General features: G+C 45.7%; 1 protein-coding gene across 2 annotated transcripts in view; it reads right to left on the bottom strand.

The window, feature by feature from the left end:
• LOC102926379 (aldehyde oxidase 1) overlaps positions 1–22421 on the bottom strand; it is a 65523-nt gene that overhangs the window by 18648 nt on the left and 24454 nt on the right. For both annotated transcript variants that reach the window (XM_076550348.1, XM_076550349.1), the window contains exons 15-25: positions 21570–21732; positions 19791–19883; positions 16484–16653; positions 16032–16167; positions 15470–15592; positions 11537–11633; positions 8846–8970; positions 7329–7462; positions 6470–6557; positions 3639–3725; positions 2660–2851 (exon numbers count right to left, since the gene is read on the bottom strand). In XM_076550348.1, coding sequence (XP_076406463.1) covers positions 2660–2851; positions 3639–3725; positions 6470–6557; positions 7329–7462; positions 8846–8970; positions 11537–11633; positions 15470–15592; positions 16032–16167; positions 16484–16653; positions 19791–19883; positions 21570–21732 — 1408 coding nt within the window. The remainder of the gene's footprint in view (positions 1–2659; positions 2852–3638; positions 3726–6469; positions 6558–7328; positions 7463–8845; positions 8971–11536; positions 11634–15469; positions 15593–16031; positions 16168–16483; positions 16654–19790; positions 19884–21569; positions 21733–22421) is intronic.

Consider the following 22421-nt stretch of genomic DNA (forward strand, 5'->3'; position numbering starts at 1 on the left):
AGCTCAGAAGACATAGTCTTGTCCACCCAATGTCCTCTTCCTCCACTGCTGCCCATCCTGACAGGGCCAACCTATGTTCCGCCTAAGCCTTGCTCATGCCGTTCTCAAAGCACGCCATCTTTCTTATCCTCCACTCAGAACCCATCGACTAGGCCAGACTCTCGTTTCTATGCTACTCTTGTGCAAGTTTATAGGGCGGAATCCTTGGCCTCTATTCCCAAGTATCTCAGGATGGCCCAGGTATGTTCCCGACTCTCTGGTTCTTGTATTTGTGGGCATCTGTTGAAAGGTGCCCGGGCTATGCAGCCTGGGTTATTTAGATGCTATGGCGAGACAGGACCGTTTACTCCCAAAGCCAACCAGCAGGGGTATTTGTTTAAACATAACTGATGGCTAGGAGGAAGAACACATGAGATTACTTTGTAAATTCTTGGGGAGATGCATGCATGTGTACAACGCATTTTAATTGTTTCCATTACCCATTTCCATTTTTAGTACCCCCCACCCACCCACCTCCACTCCCACCCCCATCCCATTGAAACCTTTCTGCTTCCCAAGCTCCCTGACCTATGCATTTTTTGGTGTGTACAAACAACTCTATGTAATTATGGTTGCTTGTGTAGACATGGGCAGGAGGTTACTTTCTGAAGCATGTGCAACTGACTAGTGGCTACAACACTGAAGAAAGCCACAGGCCCTGCCGACCGCAACCATTGAAAGTCCCTCAAGGCAGGGTGAAGCATCATGAGCTCCTTCCAGGATCCATGATGAAATGTGGACTGGCTCAGTCTTGGGCAGGTCTTATATAGGAAACCACAAATGAGCAGATTCTATCCCCAGATGTCTGACGCCCTGAGTAGACTGATATTGTCTGCCCAGAACTGGCAACTAAGCCCCTCAGCTAAGAGCAAAAGAGACCAAGTGCCTTATATTCCTAGTTGAGAAAACCCTCACAGTTACGGCCAGCTCCCTCTCCAAGCAGATAGGGGTCATTATAAACACACACTCTCCCCGAGCAAAGCCTCCAGCAATTGCTCAGGCCCCCGTGAGAGGAAAAGTGGAACTTCACGCAATGTGCCATTGGAGGGAAAGTAGATTTTGAGACCATTCTCGACAGGAAGGGATGTCTTTGTGCAATTCCCCTCTCCCTCCTGCTACCAAACATGACAAGGACAGAGGCCGTGGTCAGATGGCCAGGAAGAGAGGAACAAGGACCCCCTACAAGTTTAAGGGACATAAAGAAGATGGCTCCTACCTATAGCCAGAGTTTAGTAGTAAGAGGGGGAAATGCAGCTGAACTGAGGGCATGGGCTCTCCAGGCCTCCTGGAGCGGAGGCAAAGAGGTGCGCGTGTGCATGCATGTGTGTATACGTGTGCATGTGTGTATATGTTTGCATGTGTGTGTGTGTGCATGTGCATGTGTGTGTATACGTGTGTATACATGTGCGTGTGTGTATGTGTGCATGTGTGTGTGTATACGTGTGCATGTGTGTGCGTGTGTATACATGTGCATGTGTGTGCATGTGCATATATGTGTATACGTGTGCATGTGTGTGCGTGCATGTGTGTGTGTGTGTTTTCCCAGGTACCCTTTTCATCCTTTGTCTTCCCTGCCCCAGTGCAGAGGAGGCTGAAAGAGGGGGAGACAGCTCAGCATGTTTCCCTCCCTAACTCCGCCCTAGAACCTGGGGTGGAAGAGGCGCCAGGGAGGGAATTGCCTTTGCTAACGAATGAAGTTGAGGCTGAGCAACCTAATGGCTGAAATGACAGACCTATGACCGCTGCCCTGTGACCACTGTGACCGCTGCCGGAGATGCTAGGGAAACAAGGAAAGGGGCCCGGCGGTGATGGTGGCCACACTGCTGCTGTGGTTTGGGTGTGGTTTCTCGCCCAACGACAGGGACATCCGCCGTGAGCTTCTCCATATAGTGGTATTAAGATGGCGAAAGCTTCAGAGGTGAGGCCGGGCGGGAGGTGATGTCCTCTCCAGAGACTCAGTACTTCTCACGAGACTCTGGTTACTTCCCGGAAGACTGAGTTACTGGCAGAGTGAGTCTCAATCCCAAAGCTTCCTCTAACCTCCCGTCTTCCCACGTGACCCCCCTGGGTAAGATGCGACAACGTCAGCTGCTGCTTCGCAGTCATCAGAACCAATGTCAGCACCGTGGCCCTAGACATCTGAAGTCTGAGTGAGACACACCTCAAGTGTGTGTGCATGTATGCATATACACACATGCATATGTAAGCATATATACATATACATATGTATGTACACATACACACATGTATATGTAAGCATGTATACATATGTATGTACACACACACACGCATACGCACACGCACACACATATATATGCAGACATTTTGTTATAGCAATACACAATGACAATACAAACCCAACTAATGGGAACTTCTCACTAACCAGATGAAAACCACACTCTTAAAAATAGTGCTTCCCAGTTTTTTAAGGTGGAGCATGAGTAAGACAAGGACCACTAAACTTGGTTCCTGACCGTCTTAACTAGTTGACTGGGCAAACTCAGGCATTTAAGTCATTTCCTCTCTGGATGGCCTCTCTAATTTTTCAACTCGAATCATCCCAAGCATTCCCAGCTCAGATAGTCAGCATCTTTCATGTGCGAGACTCGAGGAGGGTTACCTGCTCGGGGGACAGGCCACACTGGACTGCCACTTCTGTGATACAGGCTTCGGTGATGAGCCCTGCCTGAGGGAAGCCAAACCCACGTAAAGCTGTGTTGGATGGAAGGTTGGTTTTGCAGACCCGGCCCCGGCAGCGTAGGTTGGGAAACTTGTAAGCGTTGTCCACCTTCAGAAGTCCCGTTTCTAGCACCTGGAGAAACCCAGAATGGATGTGAGAAGACCTCAGCCTTCTGTGCATGTCCTACCGTGCAGACACCTCACAATGAAACCAGGCTGGAAACAGCACCCCTCTTCACGTCTCAGCAAAAACGCTGGGAGATGTGACACCCCAGTTAAATATATTTTGCTATAAGATAATTTGAAAGGATTTGAATTCTTCTCAATTATTACCTTAATTTTCACACTTTAAAGCAAATGCATTTTTTCCAAGTTCCAACTATTTCCAGAAGGCTTGGATATGTTTGTAGCTCCCAAGCATGGGCTTATTGAATAAAATAGTATAGAAATTTTAAAAGGAGTTCTGCTATCTGTTTTAATGCATGGATACTCAACCAGAAGAAATCATTCCGTCTACCAAATGTGGATATTTAGCAATGTCTGGAAATAGTTTTGGCTGCTAAGATTGGGAGGTATCATGCCAATGGCATCTACAGGCCAAGGATGCTGGTGTCTATCTCACAATGCACAGGGTAGCCCCTGTTAAACAATTGAAAATATCCACAGGGCCAAAGCTTGGAAAGCTTGGTCTAGTGCTCACATCTAGGTATGGGAAACATAGAGAGGAAACACAGACACAAGCCTGGCCAAGGACTCTGGGCTTCACTTGTGGTTTTCAGGGAGTAACTCTATGCAATTCTGCAGTGAGAGTCTCCATACTGAGAGTCTCAGTAAATGTTATATAAAGAGTGTATAGTTCCTGGTTGAATCATTTTATGTAACAGTCTTTGGAGAGAGAAAACTTCCTTTAATACACTTACATACAAGGACTCATCCAGAGAGTGCCCTCCATTGCAATAATGTTCCACGTCCAGGGCCAAGATTCTGCCATCATTCATGAATCCAGCCTGGAGGAGGGGAAGAGAGGGAGGGAGGGAGGGAGGGAGGGAGGGAGGGAGGGAGGGAGGGAGGGAGGGAGGGAGGGAGAGCTGACTGTTGATACTGGCTTAAGAGGTCAAGTCTGTATAAAGCTTGCTTAGTCATAGTTTGGAAAGGCTTCATGGAGTGAGGTTTGATAGCTGTTTCTTGGATATGGAGCTGGCTTAGAAAACACTGTGTGGTAGTCAGTGTTAATTATCAATTCAACAGCTCTAGAACTGCTATGAGACAGGTTTCTGGACATCCCTGGGTGGGATCATCTTGATTGGGTTAACTAAAGTGGGAAGACCAACCCATTGGGTGGTGCCATTCCCTTGGCTTAGGTCCTAGACTGCATCAAAGGAGACCAGGAGCTGAGTACAGTTCTCACGGCTTTCTTCTTCCTGACTCCTTGTGTGCGCTGCAATGTGAGCAGCTCCTGTCGCCTTGACCGCCTCCGTGATGCACAGAACTCTCTAACTACAAATCAAAATAAATCCTTATTCCTTTAAGTTTATTTTAGAGTGTTTTATCACAGCCCAAGGAAAAGTGAATAGTATACTGTGTTAGCTCTCTGGCTATCTTTGACATGGAAATTAATCAGGTAATGTGTGAAGTAGAAGCAGATGATCAACACAAAGCAAGTGCCCTTTAGATAAATCATCGACATTACTGTACAAATATTAATCTCATTTCTTGTCCTCACACTTCTCCCTGTCACTGAACATCACTGCCATGGTGATGGCCTCTGTACCTATCTATGGTCCAGTTTTTTAAATAAAGGCACATTTAAGGTGAAGGGTATTTCTGTTTCAATTTCCTGTTTTCATTTTTCCCCCAACACTTAACACAAACAAGATCATCATTTTCTTTCCAGAATGCTCACTGCTTCCATATTTTTTTTTCTTTTAGAAATATCCAGGCTGTGTTCTGTGGCCCTATTCATCATGCGGTTCTAAGGGTTTCAGCAAATACTAGTCTATTTTTTACAGTACTCTCTCGAGTTCATCTGCTCCATATCCTCCAACCATGTCTCAATTCAACTGCTATCTGTCTGTATTCATCCTGCCTTCTGCGGCCACCTGCTCATCTTCACACTCTCAGGCCATCCTGTCTGCAACAGGCACATGAGTCTCCCGTAAGTACTTACCCAGTTATGGTACATGACTTATCAACAATCAACTCAGTCTCACTGTTCTGTGTGAGGCCAAGTTTAAAGTCGTTATTCTGGGGCTTTTAGCCTCTCCTAGGCTGGCATCTGGGCACACAAGACTCCATTTCCTAGCTATTCCCACAGCTAGGTGGCAAAGTCAGTCTCAAAGATGTCTGGACAGAAGCCAGGCCCACAACGTACAGGTTTGACACTTGATAAATCATCCACGTGAATATGCCTTTGCCTATGGCCTTGTGTAGATGGCTCTGTGATGGACTCAGAGTCCCTGTATAGGGCTCCAGTAGAACCCTCGGGGATGATGCAATATTCCGTGTCTACATGTGCAATATGGTAGTCAATAGCTACAGGTGTCCACTGTGTACTTGAAATATTGTTAATGCAACTGTAGAACATCATCTTTGTTTAACTGTATTTTGTTCATTTAAATGTGAATTTCAATAGTTGTCTGCACCTAGTGGTCACAACATTAGAGAGTGCATTATAGAAAGATAAAAGGTGCCTTTAGAGAAACAGGCCCTGAATGATTGGAGCAAGTTCTCCCTCCCCAATCTATGCAGGCTACAAAGCTGCTACCTAAATGGGAAATAACATAATAAAGGTCTCAGATCCTGAGAGATTTGGGTTATTTGTTAAAGCTGTCAGAAAGATTTAAAATGTAAAATAGTCTTTTAAAAGGCAAAAAGATAATTATTTTCTACTATAGAAATTTTTCTAGGAATTTCTGGGTCACAGTTTTTCAAGATACACTTGATATATTAAAAATGAGGACCCATTTGCAAATAATTGCAATTTCATATAGCACTATTGTTATAGGCGTTATTCTATTTTTACCTTTTATGTGTGAAAAGTGGTTATCAGATCTACTTTCATGGACATACACAGTCACAGGCTTTCCAATTATTCACGCTGCAATGCACAATTCTAGCTGGTACTTCCTCTCACACTGACATCTCTGAGCAAAGCAGGAAATCTCACTGAACCGTGTGGTAATTAAACCGAGGCACAAGAAGTAGGAAGGCAGACCACCATTTTGTCCTGGCTGGTTTTTTAATGTCAATTTGACACACGCTAGAGTCATCTGAGAGGAGGGAACTTCAACTGAGAAAATGTCTCTGTAAGTTGGGGCTGTAGGCAGTCTGTAGGGCATTTTCTTAATTAGTGATTGGTGGGGGAGGGCCCAGCCCATTGTGGGTGGTGCCATCCTGGGCTGGTGGTCATGGGTTCTATAAGAAAGCAAGCTGAGCAGACCATGGAGAACAAACCATTCCTTCATGGCCTCTGATTGGCTCCTGCCTCCAGGATCCTGCCCTGCTTGAGTTTCTGCCCTACGCTTTCAACGATGGGGATGGACTGTAATATGGAAATGTGGGTGAAATAAATCCTTCCTCCCTAGTTGCTGGGTCATGGTGTTTCACCGCAGCAGTAGGCACCCTGAGGAAGACACATCTGTTGATGTGATTTTTCTTCCCCCAGCAGAGCAGCCAGATGCTGCTGCCATCTGCATTTGTAGAACGCTCCATTTGCAACACAAATCCTTCCCCGACTGGTTCTTCTGCTCACCTTATACTTCCCGAGGTAGGGGTGGCGGCCTCCAGTTATGAGCATGTCTTCTCCTCGTTCCAGAATGCAGCGGACTGCACAGCCATGTCTGAGACAGAGAAGAAGGAAGAAGGACACAAGCAAGCAAGTGAGCTAGCTATTATTCCACAACGCTATTATGCCTTCTGGGCGTGGCGACTCCAAAGGGTTTCCTACCACGAGATTTTTAGATCCTCCTTTAAAACCAGTGAGATAAATAAATGTAAGCTTAACCCAAAAAGTATCTATTCAATTCAGAGGAAAGAGAGAGAAGTGGGGGGGGGGGGCGGAGAGAAAGGAAGGCTGATTGATTTTAGGAGATAAGCGGGTTACATATCTGATCTATAAGCATATAGTTCAAACTCTCAGTGCTTGGGACAAGTAACCCCACCCACTCAGGACCTGTTCCTGTTGACTTTCCAAGCATTATAATACTTAATTTTTGTTTGTTTATTATTTATTTATTTTGGTTTTTCAGGACAGGGTTTGACTGTGTAGCCCTGGCTGACCTGGAACTTGTTCTGTAGACCAGGCTGGCCTTAAACTCACAGAGATCCACCTTCCTGTGTGTCCTGAGTGCTGGGATTAAAGGTGTGGGCCACCACCACCCAGCCCAAGTATTGTAATATTTTTACAATGGCTTTCATCATGTTTTTCAGTGATTGATACTTATTTTGGTTCTTACATAGTTTGACAACAAAAGACAAAAGTTTCATAAGCTGGCATCCTGTCAGTGTGCTGGTTGGTAATGTGTGATCTTATATAACCTTAGCCTGGATTCTTTCTCATTGCAAGTGCTGCTATTAAGATTTCTTTTATTTAACAGATCTCTCTCACTTACTTGCTGGCGGCGAACGCGGTGATGGCTGCCATGACGCTGGTTTTGCCCACCTTCCCTCCAAACGCCCCGCCGACACGCCGTACGTGACACATGACCTTGTTGGCTGAGAGCTTCAAGGTCGAGGCAACTATATCCTGCGACAATAACAGTTTTCATTCATCTGGCCCATCTTCAGCAAGACTTACGGCTCTCACTGTCATTCCCACAAGCTTAGCGGGAAGACTGTCCCCTGAGTGTCCCAACATTTACACGATTGGATTCCATAATGTTGAATATGATATACAAGCCATGCGGTTCATGTGGTTATGATAAAGGACAGAGAGGAAAATGTCCAATAACCTTACCATTACCCGAAACCATGCTCCTGGATATTGGACTAGAATGACATTGCCAAACCACCGTTAATAGTAACTAGTTCTTTCTATAGCAGTGAAAGTGCCAGCCAGAACCTCAGCCAGAGGATCCTTCCTGAACTAATCCCTGGAGGGATGTTTCCTGAAACAGTAAGATGTCGTGGCCCTCTAAGTTTCTCTATTCACCTGTCTCTGCTTTTCATGTCCTTTCTGGGTTACTGTGAATACCGACCAATTGGTCTTCCCAGGATGTGGGTTCCTCTTTTGGTCATTCTAATATTTATAGATCGTTTTGTCTTAACAACTGGTTTTGATGGAGGGGGACCCCAAGATAAATGGCCCCATTGTCACAGAGAGAATGGAACAGAACAGCTGTGGGACAGCAATTATCTGGTCCCTCTTGGTGGTCCACCTTCCCGTGTGGCTGTTCACATCCGCACACTCTTCCTCCTCTGGCTCCTGGGTACCCCCCACTGCTCCCGGATCCCTTCGCTTTGCTCCCTGACTTTTACCTCGATGCTTGGACCAGTTCAGACAGGCATCATCTCCATCCTGGCATGTGAGTTGCCTGGGACATGGGACACAGGCAAATGATGTTTTCAGAAGAGACAGGCGGGTGGATGGGTGAGGGTGAGTGGTGTTTGTGCCGTGGGACCCCCAGGGGTAGTCTTTCCTCCACCATCTAACAAACCTCATTCCCGCTACAAAGGCAAGTGAAAGCTTCTTCTTTGTAGGATTTCTGGGTGATTCTGACCCTTGCCACACTCTCCTCTCTCTTAATTCCTCCCCTCATGAGACTTAGTGGGTTTAGCACCTCGTCACGTCTTTTCCAATAGCGTTTCCCAACTGTTCTCGTAAACTAGGTACTATGAGCTTGAGAAGACAGGTATTTCTCATTTCCCCCTTGTGTCCCAAGAGCCAAGAGGACACCAAAATATGTCTGCTGGTTGCATAATTCATTTTGAAGCTGTGGATCCACAAACAAAGACTTCTCTCTACTTTAATAGAAAACCCTCTCCTAAGTTAGGAAACGATATGGCTGTCAATATCCAATTTAATATGGCTCTTAGTATTTACTATGTTGTTTTGCCTGTAATTGTTCTTGGTACATTTTGCTGGCAGAAACCATTTAGCCATGTCCCCTCATCAATGACCCCATGTTACCTGTATGTATTTTGGAAACTGTGTGGACACGTAGACGTCAATTTCTCCATCCTCTCCTTTGGGAACAACCAGCATGCTTTGGGTTTCCATATAAAAATGTTCCTGACCTCCTATATGTATTTCACCTGTCAGGAGAATACTTAGATGTCAAAAGCTGATGGAAAAACTAGGCACTCCCCCCTCCCCCCATTGACTCATGATCCAGAAACTCCACCGAGCAAGCTCTACACAGAGAAGCCACACACATTGAAGGGCCACGAACACCAGCAGTCAGCTTTCAGGTTGGAAGCAGAGTTGCAGAGGGGAATCTCGTGCCTGTCAGTGTGTGCAGCCAGAGCCCTAAGGAAAGACATCTGAGTTTCTAGAGTCAAAATTCTGTGACAGGACACTTCTAGTTCCAAGATGAGATGGAATATTATGTTCCTCCCACTAACTACATCTAGTCACCTGAACCTTAAATGCAAACTGATCTAAGAAGTATGACAGTTAATTGTGAAAAATTGAGTCATTCATGTCATACCCAACAAAAAGGGCATCAAGAGGCCATGGGGGGAAAACACTAACTGTGCATATGTATTCCAAAACTACCTTCCAAGCCCAACACAAAGCGATAAGGGCCTAATTGTAACTCCCAGATTCTTTTTTTTTTTTTCGAGACAGGGTTTCTCAGTATAGTTTTGGTGCCTGTCCTGGATCTCACTCTGTAGAACAGGCCGCCCTCACAGAGATCTGCCTGGCTCTGCCTCCGAGTGCTAGGATTAAAGGCGTGTGCTACCACCGCCTAGCCCAGATTCTAATTCTTTTTTATTTTATTTTATTTTACAATACCATTCAGTTCTACATATCAGCCATGGGTTCCCCTATTCTCCCCCCTCCCACCCCCTCCCCTTACCTAATTCTTATCTACCAAATACTGACAAGTGCCAATCAGAATGTACCAGAATCACCTCCACTGATGCTGACAAAGTCACCGGGCTTTCTCAGGATAGAGCTTGGATAATCTTTACTTCACCCACAAACCCTGACCTTTTCCTCCATTCCCCAGATAATAGGGAAGCCCTTCTCTGTACGAGTCTCCCCTGTTGTATTTCTATTTCTTGTATATTATCCCCCAAATAAATCCATTCATTTCCCCCCCCCTCTCTCTCTCTCCCCCCACCCCCCCACACACACACTGCAGACTGACAGAAGTCACCGAAAGGTAGAGATAAAAATCGGAGTGAGTAGGGACTTCAGCACAGCAGCTGGCGTTCAGAGTTACTGCTACCATGCACCTCGTGTGTGCCAGTATTGACTCCACAGAAGCCAGAAATCCCAAAACACCCACAGGCAAAGTAAAAAACCTCACTCCCCCTACAAAGGCAAGCGGAAGCTGCTTCTTTGTAGGGTTTCCGGGTGACTCTGACCCTCGCCACACCCTCCTTGCTCTTAATTCCTCCCCTCATGGTTTTCTTGACTTAGCGGGTTTAGCGCCTCGCCACGTCTTTTCCAATGGCGTTTCCCAACTGTTCTCGTAAACTAGGTACTACGAGCTTGAGAAGACAGGGATTTCTCATTTCCCCCCTGTGTCTCAACAGCCAAGAGGACACCTAAATATGCCTGCTGGTTGCATAATTCATTTTGAAGCATTGGAAAAGCAAACAGCCTCATGAGAGCCAAAGAACCCTAAGGAGAGGAGTCTAGGAACACAATCCCTTTAGCTGAGAATCAGTCGACACCAACCAGACAGCACAGAAGGACCTGGAGCCCCACCCCGACCTGCAGAGGTGAAGAGGGGCGCCCAGACTCCCACCCATGTCAGGCTGTCGTGAGTGCTCCCCACCTCCTTGCTGGGCCATGTCAATGACCCCAATGAGAAATCTGCCCAGTCTGGTCTACAGAGTGAGTTCCAGGACAGTTAGGCTGCACAGAGAAACTATATCTTGAAAAACCCAAATAATAATAATAATAATAATAATAATAATAATAATAATAATAATAATAATGACAATAAAACACGTCAATCTAAAAAATGTAATGAATAGAGTAGAAAAAAAAGGTTCTCATAAACCATGTGACCAAGAAAAGGGATCTGACGCTTGTGTCACTAAAATCAAGTATTTGAGAGGTAGTGGTTGAATATTTCCCAAACTTGGCAGAAGATATAAACCCACAGATTTAAGAAGCTGAGTGACTCCTAAACTGGATAAATCCAAAGAAATCTTTGGCATGACACAGCATGGTTGAATTTTAAAAGAACTAAAGACAAAACTAAATCCTGTCCTGAAAGCAGCCAGATATCTTGGTCAGTGCCTGCTTTGGAAGGGAAAAGCACTTGTAAGAAGACGCTATTCTTTCTCCTCAGTAGCCATGGCGGCCGGAGGAAGTGGGTCAAAACTTTTCTAGTGTAGTCAACTGGGAATTCTGTATTTAGTGAAAACCTCCTTCAACAATGAGGAGGAAACCACAGAACCAAGACAGGCTGGGGGATGGATGAGAAGATGCCCTGTTTCTGGGTTCCTTACCTGACTTGTGATTCCCCACCCACCCACCCACCCCTGAGCCACAGGGAAAGGCAGTGTGAACAAGGTATCTGCTCTCCAGGAGCAGCATCCACTGAGGCTGTGGGATGGTTTCTAGAAGGCAAGGGAATTCCTAAACTAGACATGCCCAGAAAGTTTCCCTGCTGCTCAATTTTAAAGAAAGTTTTACCTTCAAGAATTTGGTCAACCATTTTAAATGCTTCATCAATATCCCCACACTCCAGTTTCCTTTCTGGCCCAAAGAAGGACTTGTGCTGTATAGCTTCCTGGAAAGAAAACAGAAAAGTGAGGCAGCCTGGGTTAGAAAGCCCGCGCTCTGGGAGTCCCAGGCCCTGTGGAAAATGTGCAGGTCTGTGGAGCATTCCTCTTGTGGAAGGAATCCAGGCACTCTCCCATCGGCCCTGGGAAGCTAAGCTGAAAGGCAAGCTTCAGAGACTCTCCAAAAAACAAATGCAAATGTGCCCAGGGAGTCCAAGGACACTGAGCCTGCTCAGAAAATACCTAATACCTAGGGGATCCAGGATGGAACTGTTGTTTTCTAGGCAGATGATTCTCTGGGATTAATAAACCATTTTATGTAGCCAAGGTCACTTAGCTGACTCAGACCCAGACAGCGCTATCTATCCATGGTCATTTTCTCTACTTCCTAGAGTCTGACTGTAGGCCTCCCTGAGCATCCTCTGTGGCAGGCACACATACAGCTTGTCGTGAAATGAGACATGTAAAGGGCTCCATGGCATAAATGCCATAAAATGCTAGTAGCTAAAACCACTAATGACTGGAGTCACAGGTTCTACCTGCTAGACTCATGCGCCTCCTTCAGGACCATGAGCATTTCATCTGCACAGGGCAGTGGAGCACCAGGGGCCGTCCACCCTGGATGGATGGCTCACATAAGGCTTGCCTGGGTACCACAAGCCCATGTACGCACTGGATTTCCTGGTGCCTGGTTAAGAAGTACCTTGGTACACAGTCAGGGCTGCAGCTATCATCACCAATGTTGGGTACTTTGTCTAGCTCTGGGAATCCAGATTGCTGCAATACTAGATGACTGACATGTCCTCTCCTACCAGCATCATCTACCATAGGTTACGGATCATCTGAAATGTCAGGCTGCCAGCGGTTGGGGATTCCGGATCCCTCTGGCCACCAGGAACTGTATAGACCTCTCCTCTGCTCATACCTTCAGATGCTGTAATGTGCCGTTTCCTCTCCTGGAAACGCAGGTGGCTTTGTTTTCAGCACTGCGGGACTATGGTTGTGGGGGGGGGGGGGCGTTTGCCCGGTGCCCCTGGGTGACCCCACTGTTTCTTCTTCTGGTGGGGATAACAGTTGTTCGATCTCACAGGATTGTTGTAAGCACTTAGTGAGGTAGCATGAGTGAGTTCAACTTAGCACCAAGTCAAATGACAGGCATTTGGAACTCTGTCTGGGCACTGGCCATGGGTCACAGATCTACTGCTGCTGACAGAGAGAGGCTGAGGAGGGCAAGCTTTCTTTCTTATACCTGTTCCAAGATTTTTGGTAGAGTCTCTCCATTTCGAGTTCTAGAAAGCATAAGCTGTGTGAAGCCTGAATTATTGACAAAGATGTATTTGTTTTCAGACACTTTTGCTGGGAACATTTTCATACTTGAAACCAACTCATACACTTTTTAAAAAATCAATTGAAAGCTCAGATATGCAAGTTTTTTTTAAAGGTGACTTTTTTTTAATTTATTTTATTTCTTTTTTTAAGATTTATTTTTATTTTATGTGCATTAGTGTCTCATCTGAATGTATGTCTGTGTGAGGGTGTTGGATCCCCAGAGAAATGGAGTTACAGACCGTTGTGAGCTGCTATGTGGGTGCTGGGAATTGAACCTGGGTCCTCTGGAAGAACAGCCAGTGTTCTTAACCGCTGAGCCATCTCTCCAGCCCCAAAGGTGAGTTCTCTAAACTCCATTTTTAAAAGTTAATGTTTTTCAATCCCAGTTGCTAATTCCTTTTGCATAACTTTGAGCCAATTTCCTGAATAACCCTTGGCAGGAAAGTGGTCCCAGGACGGTAGTGTGCTGGGGGCTGGACGGAGCTCCCTCACGTGGACTGGCAGCATGAGCCCGGGGAGCTTGACCTCTGACCAAATGAGAGTCGACTTTCAGGCAATGCCAGTGTTTGATGTTTTCTGCATGTCACCAGGGATCGAGGGTGGGACAGGAGGGGAAGTGCTTACAGGCAACTTTTATTTGGCTGGGAAGCCAAAAGGGGAAGAGTGGATATTTAGCCACTGGTAAAGATGACAAACGAAATTTTGATGAGTCACTACTCAAATGATTTCTTTCAAAAAGGGATTATAACTCAAAAGCAAAAATTTCAGGGAAAGAATCTACAAAGGAAGTAATCGAGAACAGCATGCAACGAGTGAATGAACATGAAAAGGGGAAAAGGAGGTTTGGATTTGAAACTGACCAGGGAAAACGCATCATTTCTTTAAGTTTGTCCTATGGACATGACTTTATTTTAATCTGAAGATACTGAGAGAAATTCCCAGAACCACGGGACCATGTTCCTAGGAATAAGGCATGACAGGAAACCCATTCAAGGTCAAGTGGAGACACTGATCTTGGCCAACAGTTTCCTCATTTTAAGGTAAGATGAGCCCCACAATGAGGCACAGAGAGGTGTCTGCTGTCAAGGACGTCGCCCAACAGATCTGCTGTGGTCCCCTCTCCCATTCTGAGAGAGGCAAAACCTGACTGGTGTGGGGCACACTTCAGAGCATTGTGGGAGCCCACAACTGACTCAGTTTCCCAGTTTAAATCTGAAGTCTATTCTGAGTCAATAGAGTTCATACTTGTTTGCTCCAAGGCTGTGAGAAAGTCCTGATTAGCCCATAAGAAGGAACACACTATCTAGCTAGATGTAGGCTGCTGATGCCAGCCACAGGTACACTGAGATAGAAAATGAAACTGCCTGCTCCTTGACTCAAGGCAGGATAGATAGCTGCTGAATGCCTGTGCTGTGCATTGTTCTACCTCTGTCCTTCAAGACTGTATATAAGCTGGCTGTGAAATAACCTCGGGGTTGACTGGCATTGACCGGCAAGACCTCTCGACTCTTTTCTGTCTTCTTCATTATCTCTTCAATCTGCGCGCCTCTACCCAGCTACCCAGCTGACTGTTGGCAGGCCCGACAGGCCATGGGTAGGTACCACGTACAGCCTGGAAGCCTTGCTTGTTTAGTTAACATTTATGCAAAGGCCAGATTCCAGAACCAAGGGAATGCATGCAGGCGAAGACTATCATTTCATGGGGTGAGTCTTACAACCTCTATAACTTTTCAATTTTTGTATGAAAATTAGGATAGAAATGCAACACTCCCCCCCCCTTTTTTTAGTTGCCAAAATTCTGTAGGCCTCATACGATCCATGTCTCATGGAAAGTTAAGATTTGCACTAGAGAATATTAAAGTAGTGTCGACAGTATGCTTCATGGAATATCTCATCGGTTCCCACTGGGTACGTGCCGAAGCAGCAGAGACTATATAAATGGGAGCCATAGGACAGGTTACGCTGTTCCAGCTGCCCACTCAGCGTTCTCACCTTTCTCCTTCCAAATCATGCTAATATCTTTATTTAGGATTCTACACCCTAGACAGCCCATTCCCTGAAAAAAAAAATTTCCCCACCCCCATCTTAATTGTGACAACAGTTCTTCCATGTATCTGGTCAGTCATTAATCCAGAGACAGACATGGGATCAAAGTGGCCAAATAAGTCATCTCAGGACGTGTGTTTGGAGCGTTGGGACAATAATGTACCTCTCATCACACACGTGAACAGGGAAGCCCAAGATTTCTGCTGCCCTCCCTGGGCACAGGGGAGAACACTCTGCTGTGAGTGGTAGAGAGGAGACAGAAACAACAACAACAACAAAACAAAACAAACAAACAAACCAGGTTCCTGGGGAAATTGTTACTGCTCACACGTTGAGCCAATGGATTCCCTGTGCTCAGGAAGCCTACTACTGCATCAGATTTTCCTACCCCTATACCAAAGCGCTGTAACAGACAAGGCCCTCCCACCTGCTCTTTGACCCCTGAACCACCATCGGCTTGACCTCATACCTCAATAGTTAGAATCGGCGGCTCCAAGTCTTGGTAGACAACCTTCACTCGCTCGGCCGCTTGTTTCGCCCGCGTCTGAGAATCCGCAACCACGGCACAGACAAGCTGGCCCACGCAATGTACCTGTGGCACAGAAGGGCCCACCACAGATCAGCTCCTGACACTGGCTGTGTGGCCTTCTCTCCCATGCTGAGAGAAGCAAAACTCTGCTTGTGTCGGGTAGACATCAGAGGACAGGTACCCCGTACAGCCTGGAACTCGTGCTTGTTTACTTAACATTTAAAGGCCATAACTCGCATGGTCTACACCCTAGGCAAGCCCTCCAACAGCTGAGTTACATATACATCTTCAGCCCTGAGAGCAGCTCACATAACCCATCAGCTTCACTCAAGTGGGAAATGAATAAACTTGAATTCCTATCTATTAGAAGTTTTGTGGTTCATAATTACTGTTCAAAGAATATTGAACTCTTTATGGTATGACAAATTAGACACAATCCTATGAAAATATGAGGTGCCATTAACTGGGAAAGTTGTTCAAACAGAAAGCAGAAAGGCAAGACCTCATCTGCGGCCAGCAATGTCTCTGGGTTCTCTGGGGCGAAGGGGTTTGTGAAGGCGTTTGCGTCCTGAAGATGATCTGCGGTAATGATGTCCACCACGCCTGGCAGGCTGAGAGCTTCTGACAGGTCCACGGACCTAGGAAAACACCCCAGACACCTTCTCAGAGCAGCCTCAAGGCCCGGAGGCACTGAGTATTGGCAGTTGGAAAATAAGGACTATCAGAGAATTAATTGCTCTGACAGTTATCTGCCAGGCACGGGAAGAAGTTGGGGCACAGTGAAGTGACTCTGTGCAGGGCATCTGGGAGAGATCCTACACTTCAATCCCGTCTCATCTCTAGCCTGGGTGTCACCAAGCCTCCATTTACCCTCGCCACACCGCTGCTTTCCATTGACAGGGCAGAGTTAGACACTGAGGAGAGAATCTCCGTAGTAGGCTGAGGGACACTCACATGATCTTAGCGTGTGCTCTCGAACTGGTTACAAAAGCCAGGAAGAGCTCCGGGTCTGCTGCAGGCATGTCGTCACAGTAGATGGCCTCACCAGTGGCATGCTTAATACCAGAAAGGTGCATGATGGGACGCCCAATTGGGTCTTGAGGAAGCTGCTTCGGGTCTACAGTCTGTTTAATAAAAAACCGAAAATTAAGTTTTATATTTCTACAGAGACTGTAGGAATAATCACAGAATGTGTGTCTCCCATGAGAGAGTGGCTATGTAAATTCATGCTTAAGACAGAATGCTTCTGAGTGTGAAAACTGGCACTATCCACACTATTCCAAACAGCCTATTAGAACAATTTGGTAGTCAACTTGGAATGTGTAAGTGTGATACATTTTTATTTTTCTTCGTTTTTAAAATGCAGATCCCAAATATCTCTGATGGAAATTCCATGTGTCTAAGCACATGGATTTCAATCTCTCTCCTTCAATATGAAACCAAATTTACACATGGGGATTCAGGCACAAGCAGGGATCTGAAGCGGCGCCAACATCCACTAGTTCCACTGATCTTACTCACCCCTCTGTTCCCCTGACAACTCTCCCCTCCCTCTCCTTAGAGACCTGAGCTGATGAGGAAAAGAAAAACAGACGATAAGGCATCATCATCGGGCATGTCTTCTCAAGTGCTACAGAGGCAGAAAGTGATTTCTCTGAAAAAAAAATCTGCCCCCAAAGCACTGAAAAATCATATTAGGCTTTCAGCCGGAACACTATTTGAGTGAAAAATTACCCACATCTCTTTTTTGCTTGTATAAAATACTCTTGGAGATTTCCTGTTCCCATCCTGAAAAGCAAAATGCTAGGAAACTTACAGGCTCGGACACGGAGTGAACATGTTCAAAGGGATCTATAGGGCTCCTGGAGTTTTCTATTATTAATGCTAACACCTTTTACTGTAAATAATGGAACACTTCACAACTGTGAAGAAAATCTTCTGAAACTTTACTGTGTTAGGTCTGCCACAAGACTGAGGAAATTCTCAAGCCTGTGATAGCCAAATGTGAAAACCGATTTATCGAAGAATCAGCCTGCGAGAATGGACTTGGACTTCGGGCAAGTACACCTGGCTACTTCCTTCTGCTTGTTGCATGGCTAGAGACACAGTGGTAAAAGTGGCTGTCTCCTCAGCCCGGTGACCTCCTGAAGCCGCCAGGGACAGTCTGGGTGCAGGAGGTCTCCCTTCGGCTTGGTTCCCAGATGGCTGCTACTGGGAGGAGGTGGAGTGAGAGGTTTGAGACCGCTGGGGCTGCAAAGCCCCCCTCCCTCTTCCTTGGTGGTATGAGGTTCACAGTCTGCTCTGCCATGCACTCTCCCCGTGGCCATCTACCCCTCACTGCAGTAGCTTAAGAGCAAGGGTCCACCTCATCAAGCACCGTGATGCAGGCAACCCTCCGCTGTCTGCGGACCTGTGTTTGTGAGGGGATGAAAGGGAACTTTCAACGCCAGTAAGTGATTCGGGAGAAGTATTTGTGGTGAGAGCTGAAATCGCTCTAGAAACTCAGATGCTCGTGTGTGTGTGTGTGTGTGTGTGTGTGTGTGTGTGTGTGTGTGAGAGAGAGAGAGAGAGAGAGAGAGAGAGAGAGAGAGAGAGAGAGAGAGAGAGAGAGAGAGAGAGAAGAGAGAGCAGAGGGGAAACAAAACAACATTCATCAGTGTGGGTGACACACTGCACCCCAAACATTGTCTCAGAACCCTGCATGACAAATCCATTCAAGCTCAACCTCTGAGAAGACTTTGGGGTTTGTTTGTTTTTTTTTTTTTTTTTTTTTTTTTTGATGATCTGATTGTCCATCGCTTGGATTTGGTTCCCCCCTGAAACGCAATCCATTTCCAAAGCGCTATGAAGGTCTCCGTAAGTCACAAACTATGAGTGTGGTATTTCACAGAACGCTAGAGAAGAAGGCAGCTGTTTCTAACTTTCAAAATGCTCACTTACAGAGCACTTTGGCAGATTTAAATTTTTTGAATATATTGAACTCCAAACCTCAAGGGACCTACAGCAACTTCAGTGTTCACTATGGCATGATGTAAATTTTTATAACTAAATCTGTCAGCAGATCCAATGCACTGAGGTTTTAAATATCTTCTCATTCCTGACTTAACAAAACTCTCTGTCCAGGTTCTTGACAAATATTTCAAGAAAACACACATTAAATCTTATCCAGTTTACCAACACAATGGCTCCATGTTATATTTTTATGTTATGACAGAAACTTCCATTCCAAAGCTATGGGAAAGCCAGGCAGTGGTGTTGCACGCCTTTAATCCCAGTGCTCGGGAGACGGAGGCAGGTGGATCTCTGAGTGTGAGGCCAGCCTGGGCTACAGAATGAGTTCTAGGACAGCCAGGGCTACACAGGGAAACCCTGTCTCGAAAAACAAACAAACAAACAAACAAACCACAAACAGAGAAATGGGAGTTCTGTACCCTAATAGTCAGCCTCCATCAGGGCATCAGGGAAGTAGGTCCTAGTACTCTCGTTTGATTTCACAATAAAATGCAATCTGCGGGAAACCACATGGACAGGAAGGGCTTGGAAAGGAAAGGATCCAAATCCTGGGAAAAATAACCTAACAACTGTTGCAACATCCTGGACTGCTGAGGTTCCATGGCCTCTGGGAACAGGGGTGTGTCCTTGTCCTCTGAGATGAACCCTGGTCCTACTCAGAACTTGCCTTTCCTTGTATTTCAATAGCCACAAAGCCAGGGCAGAAAACATGTAGCAACAGCCAGCTTGTTTACATCAATGGCCTGGAGCCATAGTATTAAAAAAAAAAAAAAAAAAAAAAAACAGTCTGTAAGACAAAAACAGGCATATTTCTTCAACATTTTCCAGGTTTGTTTTTAGTCATGATTCCTAATTGGTTTCGGTTATTTTTCTTTTTCTCATTTTGAGCGTCTAGGGACCAAACTCCAGGCCTTGTCCATACCTGACCACTGAGCTACACTCTCCACCTAGTTTTGAGGTGTCAATGAATCTGAAGAAGGGCCCGAGTCACTAGCAGGCAAAGGCCCTGCAGTCTTGTCTTTGATTTTTTGTTTGCTTGTTTGTTTTTTGAGACAGGGTTTCTCTGTGCAGTCCTGGAACTCACTGTCGACCAGGCTGGTCTTGAACTCACAGAGATCGGCCTGCCTCTGCCTCCCAAGTGCTGGGATTAAAGGCGAGCGCCACCGCTGCCCTGCCTGTCTTTTATTTTAAACACACACACACACACACACACACACACACACACACACACACACACACACACACCAACCTGGTGGGTTAATGTTCTCCAATGATGTTTCAAATGAAGGTCTTCTAAAGCACTCTCATACGTTTCTGCCAGGCTAGGATAGTGACCTGGGTCCTGAAGAGGAAAATAACAGTAGATATTTAAAATCTACCAGAATGTTCTAGGAGAAGAGCCTGGTACCGTTCCCAGCAAACCTCTCTGCTCTGAAGTCTGGAGTCGATCAAGCATTTGCCCTTTCAGAGCCCTGGAAATCTAAACAACCTCGGGACAGGAACCCCACAGGTACATGTCTTCCTACATGATGTGATAAACCACACAAAATTAGAATATCACTGGCTGCCACCATCTCTGTGTCATAAGATTGTTTTCCCATCGCTAGCAATTTTCCAGTCACTGTTTTCTCAACCTTGTCTAGATAGACAGACTTGCTTTCCCAAGGGGCTTGCGGCACACACGCCGATACACAAACAAGTCAGAAGACAAACAGAAAGAGCGGAAAGAACAAAACTCCAGCAGGAAAAGTCAGAACCAATGCCCATTGTTGCAAATAACCCTGGAGTTGCTTGGTGGCATCTGGCCGGGCACAGGGAAGTGCACAGAGGTGCCACAGCCGCTGTCACCTCACAGGAGGGTGCCCCCTGGGAACAGAGCAGTGGGCCGTGTGCTCCTTTATACGAGACATGAAACAATAAACTTCATGATTATTTTGATAATTTTAATTTTTATAATAATTATTTCATTTTATAATTAAATAATTTTAACAGAAAATGAAGCTAGCAACAGCTATTATTTTCAACGAGAAAAGCTAAATGGAGGGCAGACGTTTTCAAATAGATCAGCTGATTCACCAAAGAACTGTATTATTTGGTGTTCATTAGGAGTGTTTACAATTGGCTTTATTTTTTCACTTTTAGTTACCCAGTAGAAATATGTCATTTATATATGATTTCAAGCTCCTCATCTCAAAAATTTGATACAACCTATTGGTTCTTATTTATTCTCATCTATATTGAGAAGATGACCTTTAAAGATCTCCATGAGAGGACTTCCTGTCTTGTATTTATTTATGTATTAACTTTTATTAATTCTTTGAGAGCTCTGTATAATATGTTTTGGTCACATTCACCCCCTCTCCCAACTCTTCCCTCCTATTTAAAGTTACTGTGTTAATATCTATACAGGGCAAGGAGTCATGGCTTCCAGTCTAACTGGGTTGACTGTAGCAGAGGCTAATGAGGACAATAAGGTCCAAGTTCCTCTGAAGCAGAAAATGTTTTTCAGAGGACTTTTTTTCCCAGTTGTGTCTTCTCTAGGCAACAATCCTGCAGCCTGTGATAAAGGAAAGTGGGCCAAAGAATGCCTGTGGATCACTGGTGTTACTAAATGCTGTCAACTTCTACCCAGCATTCCTCACGCTAAGCCTTTCCCCTCTGACGACTTACTTCACAATACTGCAGTGGTTGCCATCATCTTATGAATAAGGGTTAACCCAGACAAGAAAATCAAACACAAGAAGGTAAGCTTCAGCAAGTGGAAGGAAATGCATTCACCTCCTTAACAAGTTTTCTCAGCACCATCCAGACAGACGAGACGTCATAATAACTGAGTGGTGTGAAGCAAAAGCCCGTGCAGGTCTGGCCCTCCTTGCGAATCCTCCTCACACTTACAGCCATCCACAGGACAGTCCGGTGGAGAACCATCAGTAGGATGTAACTCCAGTCTGTCATCCCTTATAGTCCACAGCTCCTCAGCAGGGGCTCTGCTTCGGGCATCACAGTGCACACAACTGGTTCCACTTACCAGCCTCTTCAAACTCTGTGACACCTCCAGGTAGAACTTGAAGAGGAAGCTGATAATGAGGGTCCTTTTGAACTCCACCTTCCCACCAGGAGCGGAGCCTGGAAGGGTGACTTCATTCAAAACCAGCCTGCACGCTGTATCCAGCATCTCTTCATTCCAGGGTCTGTGAGAGGCAGAGGAGGAGACTCAGCCTGGCAGGACTCATGATCTCACAGGCTCAGCTGACAGATAAGGCAGACAGGAGAGCAGGGTCGACAGCCAGGCAGCCCAAGTGCAGGTTGGCCGGCTACTCTCCAAGCATCTGGACTGGGTCTCACCACATCCTCAGCCATCAGAGTCCTTAGCGTAGGAGTCACTCAGTGCTCATCTACTCCTAAGACATCTCTGTACGCCAGGTTCTGTGTTAGCACTGTGTGTCCCCTACATGACCCTCTCAGTGACTCATAACGTAGGTTTGATTCTCTTTGACAGATAAGGAAAAGGAGGTTCCATAGTGTTAAATAGACTGAGTTCATGGAGTTAAGGGGACTGAACAAGATTTGCACCAGATAGTCATGTGCTGAATCACTGTTCTCTGTGAATTCATCTAGTAAGTTCCCAGGAAAGATTAGCTATTATTACCTACAGATAAAACAACTCAGGTAAGCAAAAGAGATCATTAGCAACCAGTGAGCTCATGATCTATTTTTCATCAGGGTAAATTATTCCCCCCACAAAAGATTGCAAATTTATACTACAGGGAATGGGCATCCGACACCCTTTCTGTCTCTGTCTCTCTCTCACACACATTACATATACACACAGGTACACACACTAGACACACGCACATGCTTACACACGCACTATGGACAC

Source organism: Peromyscus maniculatus, chromosome 13 (assembly GCF_049852395.1).
Source record: "Peromyscus maniculatus bairdii isolate BWxNUB_F1_BW_parent chromosome 13, HU_Pman_BW_mat_3.1, whole genome shotgun sequence".
In the NCBI taxonomy this organism is placed as follows: domain Eukaryota; kingdom Metazoa; phylum Chordata; class Mammalia; order Rodentia; family Cricetidae; genus Peromyscus; species Peromyscus maniculatus.